Below are 16,165 nucleotides of genomic sequence, written 5' to 3'. Positions count from 1 at the left end.
ACGCACGCACACACACACACACACACACACACACACACACACGCACACACATATACACGCACACACACATTTATTTGTATATTTCTTAAATTTCAAGGTTAAAAACTTCAATGAATAACTAGATTAATGGGGATTTATTGTTTGTTTTCAAGGTTTCTCACAGAGTCTGTACGTATTTTTTAAAGAATAAGTTATGTCTGATAATTCTGTTTTATACAAGGTTTTCAAAATCAGTGATTTGGATGAGATTTGTGTGCAGTAAATGTGTGTGTTTTTAGGAATAATAAAAAAAGAAAAGAAAATTATGTATTGAACCAAAGAACTAAGAAAATTTTTAATGCATTAAAATTAACTATGAGAATAAAGAATTAGAGAGACTAATGTTACAGTAATTAGTGGGGCATTTACCTGGGATTTTACTTGAATTTAAGATCTATATAACCAACAGTGTACTGCCACATACTAGGAAAATGAGGAATGCATTATTAGTCTCTATCCGTAGAATTCTGTCTTACAAATAAGTAGAAGGTACAGTAGTATTTTACTCTTTCCTGCCTATATCATACATAGATGACTGGATCTTTTCTAGGTAGAGTACTTTGAGGTTGTGTCAAACTAGTCACTAGATGATCTCCTAAGGAATTTCTTAAAACTTGTGGGGAAAAAAAAGCCCCTCTTTTTATAGAAATAAGGATATAATGGTAGTGCAAGTTATAGGTAAGATAATAGTTTAAAATATCTGTGTCTGATGTTAATTATGGGATGTCAGCACTGTTTCCGTATGGTCAAAAAGTAACAATTTATTTGAAAACAAAGTTTAGGTTTTAGAAATACTTGAATTAAGTTTAGGGTGGAAATTTATCTGCTAAAAGATATAAATATTTAGCCAAGAACTATTGATCTGATGAAGTAATAAGATTTGAAAGGAAATGAAGTGATAAATCAAAGGTTGCACCCTAATTTATGCTTCATGTATTATTTTCTTCTTTTAAAGTGGTGTGACAACTTATTAATTATATTTCATTTTGTAACTGTACAATGAATGTATTAATTATAGCCTTTCAGTGTAGCAGGACATTGTTGCCATTTATTTGGTCTTTGAATTTTATAATGATCCAATAAAATAGGATCATCTTAGGTACTCAGAAGTACTAAACTTTACAATTCTAGATCTTGAACAAAATTTAGAATCAATTTCTTATTGGTAAATTCTGATAAAATGACAAGAAGGAAGATGATACTCTTGCTCAGATATCTATAAACTTGGGTGGTACCTCCTCATAGGGCTGAGTTCATAAAAACAGCAAACAAATTAAGAGCTGTAATGTAGCTTTTATATTTTAAGTTGTGAGGAATCCTTTGGGTAGTGGTTCCATGCACTGTAAAACAGAAAAGTTTTGAGTGGAGGTGGTTGCACCGTGGTACTTTCCAAAAAGCATTGGACTGAAAGGGAGGAGACCTCAGTCTTAATTCTGCCCTTGCCAGTGACCTACCTAGCTGTGTGACCAGGTACTCGAAAATTTATTACTTTTAAATCTTTTAAATGAACTTTTTATTAAAAAAAAGTTTAAGGAACATTTAAAATATTTATAAAGTAGGAAATTCAATATCCATGAACTTATTATTACCAACTACCCAAACCACCTTCGTTTTGCCATGGTGGTTATATTCACCTCCCTTTATTTTGCTTTAGTGTTTAAAACAACCCCAGACAACCCCAGATTTTCACCCTAAATCATTCATAATTCATATCAAAAGGTTATTTTCTTACAAATCATAATTTCTGCTATTATACCTAATAATATTAATAGTAGTTCTACAGTGTTACCTAATATTCAGCCCGTATTCATCTTTATCTAAAAGTTTTTTTTATAATTGATTTTCTTCGAATTAAGATCCAAACAAAATCAATTTATTGCATTTAATTATGTCTCTTAAGTCCTTATTAATGTCAAATAGTTTTCCTCTATTATTCTGTTTTCATGTTACTGACTAGTTGAAGAAATCTGGTTGGTGGTTCTGTAGAATATTTCATATCTAGATTCTCTGTGGCTATTCTTCTTGGTGATGTCATTTAGCAGTTTCTCTATCCTGTGTATTTAAACATTTAATTAGCTATGGTACTTCATATTACATCTTGCCATGTATTTTCTGATTGGCTTAATTTTAGTGATGGTAACTCTCTTTTTCAAGGAGTTACAGCCCTTTGTAAACATTGATATTTTACTGCTTTTGTTTTTTTAGGGGCCTTCCAAAAACATAATTACTTTAAAAAATGTTGATTCTATCTGACAGTTACCATAAATGATTTCATTGGACATTTTTTATAAATCTAGGATTTATTATGGGATCTTTGTGATGTTAATTTTTCTATATCTTAGAACATTTTGCTAGTCATCAGTACTCATCTGTTATTTCTAACTATATTAAGGATTAAAATAATAAGAAAACAAAAATAGTGGAATTGCCCCTAGAATCAAGGTGCACTAGGATAGTAAATCATCATTCTTGGATCACCCTTAGTTTTCTTACTGTGTTGCGCAAAGTGTTACTTCATATTTTAAGCAGGTATAAATTTGTTTTCTCAATGAGATCAAAGACTGGTATTTTAGGAGGGCAAATACCTAAATACTACAATAGTTTGTGATTCTCCAATGGACCACAGTACATCTGTACAGTATTTCTTTAGTATTAAAATTTCATAGGGCATAATTAAGAAAAATGTCCTGAAATGGCTCCTTAGGTTCCTCAAAAAAGGTTGAGAAATATTGATATAAAAGAAGTCTATGGATTCCATCTTTGTGGTCTTATTTTTAGGTTTCATCGAACATAGTTAAGAATTTAGAATTTATTTTCTGCCCATAATAGTGAGGTGAAAAACATTGACAGAGGAAGACATTTTATAATTACTAGACCATTTGTCGATGAATTTGAAAAGACAGGGAGCAGTACTCACAATTTTTATCCAACTCAAGAATTTATTTGTGCACAGTGTATTTCTGTGGACAAAAAGGAAATTGGTTTTCCCAGCATCATGCCATTCAACAGGAAGGACTTCATTCTACAGAATTTATCCGATGTTTTATGGCAAGAACCTGGATCATCTCATTTTGCTAAAGAGGCATGTGACAGTGTTCATCCGTCATTTGTGATGACTGTGCACCACAGTTTACTTTGCAGTTTCTAAGTGAATAAATACAAAAAGCTGGTGTATGCATGAAGATCATTGGAAGGAACCATTCATGTAGAAATGAAAAAATTCAGTGGATTGATCATTCTAAATGGTGTTTATAATCTGAAGAAGGAAATATTTTGCAATTTTGGAGAAAAGAAGATGACTCTCCTCTCTTTAACAGAATTTTGAACAACCTATTAGTCCAGCTTTTCCAAAATATTGCACTTGGTGATGTTAGTTCAAGAAGGAGGACCAGGGGGAAGATATAACTCGGTATAGAGCATGTACTTAGCATTGGTGAAGTTCTGGATTCAATCCCCACTATCCTCCATTAAAAAAAATTAAACCTAATTACCTGCCCCTAAAATTAAAAAAAAATAATAATAAAGAAGGACCAGAACTAATGATAAGTTAGTACCTATTAAAAGTTTATTTGTAACTTAGAATTAGTATTTATAAGATGAATATCATGTTTACAGATTGATCAGGAGCAATTAATTATATCCAAATTATAGACAGATACCTTCAAAACCAGGAAAATGGGAAAAATTTTGGGTTTATTATGCTTAAAGTCTTACTAGAACTTCTGATAATGTTTTTAACCATCCCTTTATGTAAATTATTTAAGGTGACTTAAGATAAATAATTGTTTTAAAAAAGGGATTCTGACATTCCAGATGGTAAATGGTCATGACTTTTTTATGGTATACTTGAGAGTTTAGAAATCTCAGTGTTCAAATGTTGCTAGCTTAATATCTGGTAAGTCATTTAATATTTCTGAGTTTAGTAGTAAGGAAAAAGTAGTAATAGAGGTGGTATAAATAGTCTCTGAAAAAAATTGCAGTGGTCTTTGGTCATGAAACACATGAAAGGTATAACACTCTTGGTTTTGGCAACCTCAGTTTGTCTCTTTTGAAGAGACTAAAATTCTGTAATGCTTAAAATCCAACCAAAGATAAAACCAAACAAACTGAAACCAATCATTACTCTGAGAGGCTTTTAGAGAGTCAGATTATGAGCCCAGTCCAAACTCTGAGCCAACAGTACCTTTTTCTCTTTCTGCTAATTGGGGCAGTTAATAGGATTTGTGTGTGTCTAAGGTGAAACCTGATACTTCAACAACTTACAGTTTCACTCCAAGTGTTGTTTTAAGGCTTTCCTTTGGATAATCCTTAGAGTCTGACTGTAGCTCTGAAGACAGATTTACTGGCTTACAATTCAGTTTCTTGCTTTTTCATCCATGTAACCAGTGTCACCCAAAGGTAAAAACTGAGATCAAAAATAGAGAGAGGTGATTAAGTTTTGCAATCCGATACCAAGTCCCTTATTGAGATTACCTCCGTTTACTTCCTCCCAAGGTTATATATTTGTGTTGGCAGTATCAGTGCCCTTTAGGGGTCTACTGTAAGCTCTCTGATGCCCTTACTTAAAATTTAATGTACCATCCACCCAGCCCCCTACCATTCTTTACAAATCTACAAAACTCTGCTCCAAAAAAAATATGAATTGTTCTAATCAAACTATGAAATGTTACTTGACATCTTACTGTCCTTGAACACTCAATCCACTGAGCAGTGGTTGTATTTTTTTGCTGAATCTTCATGTCCAACTGGGTAGCATTAACCTTCTTCCACTTTGCTAATCTGAAATAAGCCTGAAATAAGTAATTTTTTCAAAGTATGTAAGTATCGAGCTATCCTACGATATGTTGTAGAGACAGGAGGACACCTATGAGTCTTTCTAACTTTGGACGGCCCAAGGCCCTTTAATCGTTACTGTTCATTATCTGAGTGGGTATAAAAGGCTGAGCCAGATCAGGGCCTAAATGCTTTGTCATGAAAGGAAAGTTGATAGGAATTCTGGTTCCTCTAAAATAGAGCAATAAGGAATAATGACCTAGTTGTAGAAAGATCTGAATTTACTTGCTAGAATTAGTGGCTTTTGAAGTTGAAATATATGAAACTTCCTGTAGTTGGGTTACATTTTATGAAAAGTGACAGGTTTTCAGATCAGCAGAGGGCCACACCAGCAAAAAATGCTGGAGGATGGCCATGCCCTTCCTTTTGGCCTTGGCATTAGCCTGAGGAGGTATGCTCATCTTCGCTCCACAGAAACTACAGTTTAGTCTAGTTAAGGGCCTGCTTGCTTAATGCAACATGTAGATAGATATTCTATAGCTAATTTTCATGCCAGTGCCAACACTGTTACCATGATTTCTATGTTGTATATTTTTAAGACAGTGGAGAAAAGTGGTTATACCTATTATAAAAAGGAAAGGCGGTGAACAACCTATTTAACTTGAATCCTATTTGTAAGGCTAAAGAATGCCGACATGTGCTGTCAGCAGGTATGAGACATCATGACTAAAAGACGGAAGGAGAAGGAACTGTAGAGCAATACGATTAAAGGAGGGGTGTGGGATGGGATGGGTGCCTGCAGTAACTTTAATGGAGAGGAAGAAAGAAATAAGATAATTCTGTAGGGTGCGTACCCATGAGGAGTTATTTTAGTTGTTACACTTAGTTTAGTTTGAACTCAAACTTGTGTTTGCTTAGAAAAATATGGAATTAAAAATTGTAATTTTTCTGATTATTACTAATGTAATTTAGCAATTTAGTGCTTTTAATTATTGGCATTGCCTTTTTAAGATACTGATTATACAGCGTTCATTGAATTACTACTTTAGATCTTATTGGTAATCAAAACTTAAGAAGTCTTTACATAGGTATTAATTGTATAAAACTTCCTTCCTGAAGTATTTCTGTTGAACCCGAATGAAATATAAGAGAAAAAAATAGAAATGAATTTATTCATAAAAAATCAAGAATATATAACAGACAACGGCTTGCACTTCTGTTAAGGTTTAGTGTGAGGTCACAGGTCAAGGTACTAATAAGAGTGTTTGGGATGTCTTCTGCCATGAAACAAAATGGAAACTTGATTGATAGCTAGAGGGTTGAAGGGAGAGAGTGTGGTGGAGAAAGCAAAGGTCATGGAGCCATTTCCCTTCTCTGCATGTATAACAATCAACTCTCTCCAAAACAAAATTTAGATGATATTGATCAACATGGCATATGTTGTGCACATTTCTATGAGTGTTGTGAAATGTCATTGTACATGAACTTGTAATAAATGTTTTAGTAATTTGAAAGCTGAAATGAAATAGGCTACAAAAAATCGTGATCGTTTTGATGCCAAATTTAAAGTAATTACAGAATCCTTTGTTTACTCATATGATCATATATGTACAGGTTGGTTCTTGGCATGATCTTAAATTTTATTTTAAAAACCAATTTGGACAAAGTTGTATAAGAAATATATCTCTTATTTGTTTTTTTACTTTGTAATTTTGTTGTTTTTAATTCTCTTTAAAATAGGTCTGGTTTGCATGAAGTCTAGTAGTTCAGTTGTGGAGCTGGTTATGCTGCTGTGTTCTCAGGTGAGTGACAAGAATAAATGTTTGATTTAAAGTAAATTCTTAAATTCGTTTTGAAAGGAAGTTAAAATATTTCATTGGAAAGTTTTGCTGTAACAGAGTTTTGAGTTTGCAGTTTTAATATAATTGTATTTGTACTGCAGAAGGATTACATTTTATGTTTGGCACTAGCAGATAATTTTGGAGTGCTGAGAGAAATCAGATAGATGAATGAGAAACAGAGGTTTTTAAAGTCACATTTAACAATGTCCAGATCAGATGATCTTGAGATGGGTGAATTTCTTTGCTTCGTGTATTAAGGTTATAGAAACAGATTTATTTCTATACCTTGTGGAGTGCCATTCGGACTTCCCCTGGGAATAATGGGTTTACTTCCCTTTTGTGCAGAGGTTATAAAATGAGTGATAAATAATTTTGAATTCTTGTCATTGCTAATTATTTTTGACATACACAGTAGATTTGGGAAAACATCAACAAAAATATGGCAGCCATCATAATAAGATGCAGTAAATAAATTCCTAAAAGCAGGGTTAGTTTCAGTGTTCAGAAACCTTATACCTCATGTGGTAAACGTTAATGGTTTTTTTTAAAACGTACAAAAAATAATCATGTATCCTTTGATATTTTCTTTTCTGTTTTGCAGTTAAACAGATGAATGTTTTTATTGAGAGTTTTCTTTGTAGTCTTTTAAAAATGGTATCTCGCTGGTAGTAAATTCCCCTACTTAAAACTTTAAAATAGCCTTTTTTAATAGGAAGGATATTGGTGTAGAGGTCAAGGGTTCTGACCCATTTCAAAACCTTTGACCTTCATTTACAACTCTTATGGTTTACTTGCCTGATGAATAAGGATAATGCAGAATTAATGTTTCTTTGCATCGATTTATTCATTTTAGTGCCTATATTGCCAAATTTATTTAGACTGTGCTGATGGACATTTCATGAATACAAATTAAAGAATCATAGAAGGTGTGAAAAATCAATAGTACGCATTGTCAATAAAATGCAGTAAGAACAATTACTTCTAGAGATTACACCTAATGGATTTTTATAATGAACTTGTGAAGAGTAGTTATGTTTGTAGTGGGCTTATTATTCTTAGATTTAGTGAGAATCATGTTTTTATAATTTAATTATGTCCCCTAGAAAACTCCATTTCTTTAAAAGCTGACTGGAAAAAATTTCTCATTAAATAATTTGATTTGAAATAATTTCTTGTTTATTTCTTGGATGGAAATTACCATATGCCATTCTTATACTGACATGAAATTACACTTTACTTTAAGAGACTTTTTTTTACAATTTTATGTGTTTCTTCACAGAAGTATGAATTTGTTGTTTATAATTATGTAATAGTCCCATAGGTGAATTTCGATAATGAAGTTTCACTTTCTGGTTTAGAAGAATTGAATATTTTCTTGATAGATGAAAGCTATTAGTATATTATACAGTTGAATGTTAGAAGCTGGAAAGATAATGACACATTTTAATAGACCTATTTGTCATGTATGTCACAGTGCTGTTTAATACTATTCCAATCAAATGGGATATGAAGATCACTTGATAGAGTAAGTTGCAGAAGTCAGATATTCTCAAGGTTTTGTCTGAATAAAGTACATTACTGGTTTATTTTAAGTTCTTAACATTTTTTATGGGTTCTTCAAAAGTTCCATGGCATCTCTGTAAGATGTAGCACAGTGTGAAAAATGATGTGAAAAATGAAGCCAGAATTAGCTCCAGATGTATACAGATTGTTCTGGGGTGATAATTACATTTTTCACTTTGAATTTTCCTAATTCAAAGAGGTCACATTGGCAATCACAAAAGTGATTTATTTTGTTAAGAAGTGAACTGTCTTTTTCTACATGAAAGCTTAAGGGATATGAAATTGAATTTGAAGTCGACATTTTGCAGATATTGGGTGGGGATGGCTTGAGTTTGATTGATAATTTTTTTTTTACCCTGAGATAGGGTGGGAAGTGAAAAGCTAGCATCTTGCTAAAATTTTAATTAATTTTTTAAGAGGAGATGGAGAGGATTGAGTGCCAAAGATCGAAAGATCAGGTCAGAAACTCCTTTTTAATCACATAAATAATGGGATATGCTTATGAACTTAACATCTGCAAATTTGATTTAAAACTTTACAAATTAGTTGATGTTAATTTCATGACGATCAGCCATGTGCTGATTATTTTTTTGAATCCGTTCAAAACTTATTTTCTTTTTGCATTCTTTTTAACAAGGTATTTCAATTTGCCACATTTTATTAGAAAAGAGTTTAGAGCCTAAACTTAAGAAATGAGGAAATGATCACTTTGAGTTTGCTGTCATTAAGACCAAACAGATCACTATGTATTTTGTTAAAGCTTCCATTAGGACTGTTTTTCAATATCTACTTATTAATAGGTTGATTAGACACTTTCGTATTTTATCCCATTTAAATTTTAACATTTTTAAGGCAAAATATTATTTAGGGTTGAAACCTTTTTTAAAATATTCAGCATACTGTTTTTAAGTAAAGTTATATACATACTTAAGTTTTTTAAATTAAGTTTATTCATATATTGAATCCCATGTAGAATAATTCAAGAACTATTTAAGCTCCAAAACCTGATTTAAGTCTTCTTTACGTGTTTTAGATAAGACTGTATAAATTCTTCAGGAAACTGTGTACGCTCTGATGCACAGAAAAAAATTGAACAAGTTCTTAATTATATTTCAGATTCAGTTTTTCAGAAACATGTAACATTTATGCCCAATATTTTTTGTGTATGTGTATGAACCTTTAGAAATCAATGTGAATGTAAAGAAAATGTTAAGTAAATATTTCAAATAATGTTACTCCAGCATTGTGTAAAGTGTTTGTATCTTGCTCATTTGACATTAATATCATTTTTGAAAGAATTGACATTGCATTCAAGGCCACTTTATAAAAGCGTTGTGTTGCTCATCCTAATTCAGTCTGACATACATTCCAATAACACTACCTCCCTTCTTGGGTTTAAAGCTAAATTTATGACTGTGCATTGTGAAGTGCATCATTTAAAAATGGTTTCAACCCAAAACATCTAATAAATAAATAATGTGTATGGCTACTCAGTAGTAGACTTTCTAGACTAGAAATCATTCCATCGGATACTCAACAGTCCACTATCGGAGAGGGCTGTCAGATAAATCTTATGGTAGCTGCATTCATGTCCTGTAAATCACATATTATTGTCTGAGCCTTCTGCCAGGTCATCTATTCTTTTCCCATTTATCAGAAATACATAGAGTACATAGAAAAGCAGAAGCTAGAAGCACCATGTATTTTGGCCTGGCATCCCATCTGAGTAATTAATTAGCAGCAAAAGTTAATTTAAAACATAGTGTTAGTCTGATTTTTCTTTAATGAATTTTTCATCAGCATATGCAGATTGTTGATATTTGGGGAAATATTTCCTTCACATGAAGGTAACGATAAAAAGGTTTGGTCATTTTTGATTCATTTCTTTCTATGTCTCTGAATTATGAATTTTAAAATGATAATATTCATAGAACCAGTTACCACCATTCATAAGATTCTTTAATGTCAGTTTTATGTTTGAATTATTGCCATTTGAATTTTTTCCTGAATCTTTGTAGTAAACTGTTCCTCTCTTTCATCACTCTCCTATAATTTCTTTCTTTTAATTCTAATTTTCTTCTTTTTTTTTGGAGTTTAATCCTTCTAAATACGTAACCTTAATGATACTGCTCCCAGCTTTTTAATTTAAGGACTTTCACTTTTTATAGTTTTGATGAGTATTTTGAGTAGATAATTTAAAAAAACCCAACAAGGCAGGGGACAAGCAAACCCAGCTGTACACCATGGCGCAGAGGTATCTCATTATTAGGCTTCTTTTCCTGTTTGGACCTCACTTCTTATCACTTTGCTTTTGTATCTGTCCTCAGGGTAGGCTGAACTATTCAAAGTTACCCAAATGTGCTGTCATAATTTTGTGTCTTGGCATGTTTTTTCTTTTCCTAAAATTTCCCTTTTTCGAATTTGATGACTCTTAATTGTCGGCTTCTTCTCATAACTCAGTGCTCAACTTAAGTATCCTCTTCTCAGACCATCGTATCTATACTTGGTATCTTTTTGCATGTCTCCATCTGAGCACTCATCATAGAATGTACCAGAAATTTTAAGTATATTTGTCTAACTACTTTTTTTATTGCCAATTTCCTTCTCTGTGCTGTAGGGCCTACGAAAGTAACAACTGTTTGTGTTTTGTGTAGCTAGTACATGAGGGATACTGTGGATGTACCTAATACCCAGCACAGTCCCTGGCACGTGGTGGCTGTTCGGTGAATATTTATGGAATAAATAAATAATTCAGCTCCCAGTTAAATTGCAGCCTCTTCGGGAAAGGTTTCTTTGACTCCTCTCTTTCCCACAACTCTAAGCCTGAGTTAGGTATACATTCAGAGCACTCACTGACCTGTCTTACAGTAATTTTATTCTTTATTTATATTGCCTGTGATTTTTATTTCTCTGTTATTAGACTCTAAGTTCCTTAAAGGCGAGCACTGTTTTGTTTTCTGTTGTATCTCCAACATTCAGCATAATTATTATTCAACCAAATATTTATAAAACAGCATAATTAATAAATGAATGGTAACATTGGTCATAAATCATCATGTTTGGGATTTTACGTTTTAGTTTTTTTTTTCATTATGAAATACCCTCATGGTTTTGTGTATTAAGTTTATATTAAGTGTTTGTTTTCATTGAGTCAGCTATTTTGTCACACCAAATATTGTAGTCATGTTCATTTATATAAAAGGTGTTACTTTTTTCATTTTCTTTTGGCTTAATTAGATTTACCTCTTTTAAGAAAATCAACTTTATTGGTGATATTTATTTATGATTAGTAGACAGTATATATGCATGCATTTTAAGTATACAGTTTAGTGAAGTTTGACATATACACAAACATTTCAATCCAGAAAGTTCCCTGTGCCTCTGTAGTTAAATCCCTCCCCTTATCACCTCAAGTGGCCACTGACTTGATTTCTGTTACTGTGCATGCATTTTGCTTATTGCAGAACTTAATATAAATGGAGATTTACTTCTTTGAATCGTGGTGCTTAGCTTCTCAGAGTGTGCTGTATTTAGTGTACACATCAACATTTTAAACTGAAACTCACTAGTAGTAAGAGAATCGTGTGGTTTTAAAAAGAAATAGTAAAACAAAGGATTATCTTTTTGCCAACCACAAAATAGGAATTTTGAGTATAAGTTGGTTATTGGAAATATAAGTCTTAACTTCCTTATACGTTATAAGGAAATCTTACGCTATAAGAAAATCTTATGCTACAGAGCTTTTATACAGTAGTATTGTGAGGCCATTAACTATCGGTTTAGAAGTATTTTTTTCCCCACTGTCTCACAGGCTCAGTTCAAATGCTGTCTCTTCTACAGAGGTTTGTGTCAATTTATCTGCCCTGAGTCCACCTCTCTATGCCTGCTGGTGATACTTCTTTTTTTATTTAGCAGATGTGTACCATATGCTTTTAAGGCAAGTCTCTCCTTTTAATCTAGTGGAAGAGACAAATGGTTGCATAGAATTTTATAAGGACTTTAAGAGAAACAGAAGCAAATTATAGGGACAGGGAGTGGAGTTAGGGATGGATCACAAAAACTGTTTATCAGTCCCTGTTTAATCTAATTCTGATTTTGTTTTGTTCATTAGGAGATCATTTCAGGCTCTTTTGCCTTTCAATCAAAAATCTTTTTCTGAGTTCCATCTGTATTTCTGTAATTTCATTGGGATCAATTGATACTAAATTTCTTAAAGCATTTCCTCTGCTCTTTCCTATATATATAATTTTCCTTGGTTGGATTTGTGGTAGCCAGGTACTTGTTTGATTACTTCTCACTATCCAGAATTGCCAGTATCACATATCCGAGTGTGTGTACTGTGTGATGGTAATGAATGTTCTATGAAAAAAGCTAGTAAATACATATGTGTGTGTGTGTAAAGTATGTATATAATAAAGTGTATTGTTGAATCTGTTATGGGCATAATATTAGCATATTTGATCACAAAATCCTTTTTATGGATAATTTTTGTAAAATATGATTTAGGAAAAGCTGCTACTGCATCGGAGTTGAGACAGTGAATAATGCAGGAAATGCTTCTTTTTTAATGTATTCTACTTCTGGTTTTCTCTGTTTCTCGAATCATAGTAATTACAGGATATCATTAGATATATAAAAGTATGGCTGTTTTCTTCATAAAACACTGATGATTTATATTTCATTCAGAAGAAATTACGTAAGTCACTTGTTCTCTCTCCTTTGTAGGTAATTTGGACTTCACTCTTAATTTACATGTTGTTTCTGAAGGAATAGATCTTTAGAAGTGCTTATAGTAAGAGTTGATATTCTTTCTAGAACAACTTTAGTTTAACCAGGAATGTGTGTGTATACATTAAATGAATATACACAAGTTTATGTATTTTTACAGTATTTATGTAAACTAATCTGAAGTTTAAGGATAAACTCAAATATTTTGATATCAGTTGATTATACAGCTATTTCCTGTATTGACTGAGTGAATCACATTGTATTATAGTCAATACTGTAATAATTTATGCTTTGTAATCATGTTTAAGTGTGTAGCATAGAGTCTAGAAACCAAGGTCAGAATATATTTTATATTAATGGGATATTACATATATTATTATTGACCCATTTATAGCATTGAACTTTGCTATGCACTTAAAAAAGGTCCAGAAAGTCCAAAGAAAATGAAATTAAACTGTTTATGAATGTCATATGATACCATGTCTAATGAAATAAATTTTAATATGTCAAATAAATGAACCAAATTATAGCAGTAAAATTTTTATAATTTTCAGTAGAATAAAATTTAACAATGGTTTACAGTTACACAGCTAAATCATTCAGTGGCTGGTGCTCTTCATAGGTCATCCATTTATCCATCCAAACGACCAGGATTTGAGGTAGCTTGCAATCATGACCTAGATATAACAAAAATAGAGAGTCATTATTTAAGAGATTAAGAAGTCTAGGGGGTTTTCACTGAGATCTGTAGTGATTCTTTTTTTTTTTTATTTTTAATACAGTTTGTGTATAAAGCAATTCCTAGAGATTGTAAACAAAAATGTTGGTGATCCTTAGCCTTGAGAAGTGAGTAGACAATAGGATGCTGATAGTTCAGATTCATCCGGGTATATTTAGAAACATTCATTAAATTAATAGATAGAAGAGGAATTTGTTCTTCTTCTGATACAATTTGAAGAACTCAGTCTTTGCCATGTACAGATATTTTTGGTATGAGAACACACCAAAATCTTTCGGGGCATATATTATATAATATGAATTTAATATGTTTCTCACTTATACTGTAAATTAGGATATAAATAATCCCAAACCCTATTAACTCTTACTCATCTTTAGTTCTTAGCTTAGATGCCCCCAACATTGGATTATGAGTTTTGAATATATGAATTTAGAGAACTCTATCTTAGAGTTAAATTTATGGACATAAGTGCTAGAGAGGAATTAAATTTGTAGACATAAGAGCTATTTTTGTACTTACCATGCCATATTACAATTTTTGTTTCTTTTATTAGATTTAAAACTTCTTGAGGTCAGGAAAATATTTCTTATTGTCCATTTTGTCTGCACTGCTTATTAGTATCAAAATTATAATAAAATAAGCATTTAATAGGGATATGTTGAATAAATCAATATATTTACCTCATTTTGGTAAGTTTCTGTTTGAAATTAATCCTTGAGGTTTTGATTCATTAAAAAGTATTTATTTTTGTTAAGGAATAGACACCAATTTATTTAATACTTTACTTTTTTTCTATTCAGTTTTATCTTACTCTGAAAGGTAATTTAGCTGTAAAATACAGGCTTCAAATCCTAATTCTGAACTCTAATCCTATTTTAAAGTAAGAAAGGGATACATATAAATCCCTTTCACTGGCTCAGCTTTGGATCTCAAAAGGACCGGTTAAAAAAATCACAAAACAGGGTAAGTAGGTAGCGGGGATACATGCTACAACTCAGTGGTAGAGTATATTCTTAGCATACATGGGTTCCTGGGTTCAATCCCCAGTCCCTCCATTAAACAAACAAACAAATCCTAGTGACCCTGCCCTGCAAAGAGTCACAAACGGACCTGTTAAAATAGTCTCAACTGATGACCTCTTATGAAGGAATCATTTTGTGCGTGAAGATTTTTCTTTCTGTAGAATTATTTCTATCACCCTTAAGCCACTAGCTTAAGAGAGCCCAAGATTCATTTTGGGCATCACAGCCTCTGCTAACAAAGAGAGTATGACAAATGTTGAATGCCTGGCTTTTAAAAATGATGTGTTTATTAAATATGTTAATACCTTGTTGTATGTCAAGGTTTCATAAAAGAAACATTTATATCTGAGTAGGAACATTGCTAAAATGTGCTTGCATGGCATCAAATTTGCGAAGTGTATTAAGTGTTTGATATGATGTAAATAATCATTCCATTTTCTTTGTAACCATCCTTGCTTTTTCCAATGTAAAGAAGACCTTAGGGGCAATTGGATTCTTTAAGACCAGTTTATACATAGCATGGTCCAACTAGGATCAGTATAATTTAATATTTCAACCTTTTTCATGATGTTATCCCTCCTTTTATTTTGTTTTGGATGTGTTTACTCTTCATCCTTAGAATGTATTTATAGAAAATTAGTGAATGTCGATTGATTGTCTCTGAGCTGTGTTATTGTCAGTGCTTATGACCTTTTGAATGTGAATAGATGAAAATCAATATGGTAATGATTAATATTAGGATCAAAAAATAGGCTTCCATTACACTCACCTAGTTTTGTCTTAGAGCTGCTCTGAATGCTTATCCTTATAATGCGCAAAGGCTGTGAGCAGAGGTGTTCTTTATTGAAATGCTCAGAATTAATGTAGTTTTGTGTGCAAGCAAATAGTTGACCTTATGAGAAGGAACTAGAGACCTTTGAAGCATGATTGGAAATCTGTGAGAGTTGGAGAGGTTAGTTTAAGATTCAAGCTGTATTAACTGATCATGAAAAATCTTCAATACACTAACAGTTGTCAAGTATCTGAAAACAGCTTAGTAACTGTATTTGATGCTAATATGGTAAAAAAAAATTTATGGTTTTACTTGATTGAAATTTTAGTAGCATAACTTGCTTTTATAAGGTGGAATCATTTGTCTTTAAACAACAGCAAAAACGTTAAAAACAAAATACGTCAGACTAAAATATTCCATTTTACTTTAAAAAATAAAATATTTAGTTGATGGATTAGTGAACATTAATTGATCTTTATTTGAATCTGGATTCAGACCTTTCCAATGTTAAAGTACTTTGTAACCAAAGAGAAGCATAATTTAGCTTTAGATGCAGGATTTATTCTGAAATGCAGGCATCCTGTTGATTCACTTGCACACTAGGCTTTAGAAAACACAACCTTTTAAGGTACATTTTGTGAAACTTGCAGTACACCCTGTGGCTTGGCAGTCTAGTCAGAAGGATGAT

The 16,165-nt window shown here is 32.1% G+C and overlaps 1 protein-coding gene across 1 annotated transcript in view; it reads left to right on the top strand.

The window, feature by feature from the left end:
• Window positions 1–16,165, top strand: part of LRBA (LPS responsive beige-like anchor protein) — a 620,537-nt gene that overhangs the window by 176,026 nt on the left and 428,346 nt on the right. Inside the window, 1 exon segment of the mRNA XM_032464781.1 lies at window positions 6,553–6,614. Coding sequence (XP_032320672.1) covers window positions 6,553–6,614 — 62 coding nt within the window.

This window comes from Camelus ferus, chromosome 2, assembly GCF_009834535.1.
Source record: "Camelus ferus isolate YT-003-E chromosome 2, BCGSAC_Cfer_1.0, whole genome shotgun sequence".
Lineage (NCBI taxonomy): Eukaryota > Metazoa > Chordata > Mammalia > Artiodactyla > Camelidae > Camelus > Camelus ferus.
This window is presented reverse-complemented; position numbering and strand designations above follow the sequence as displayed.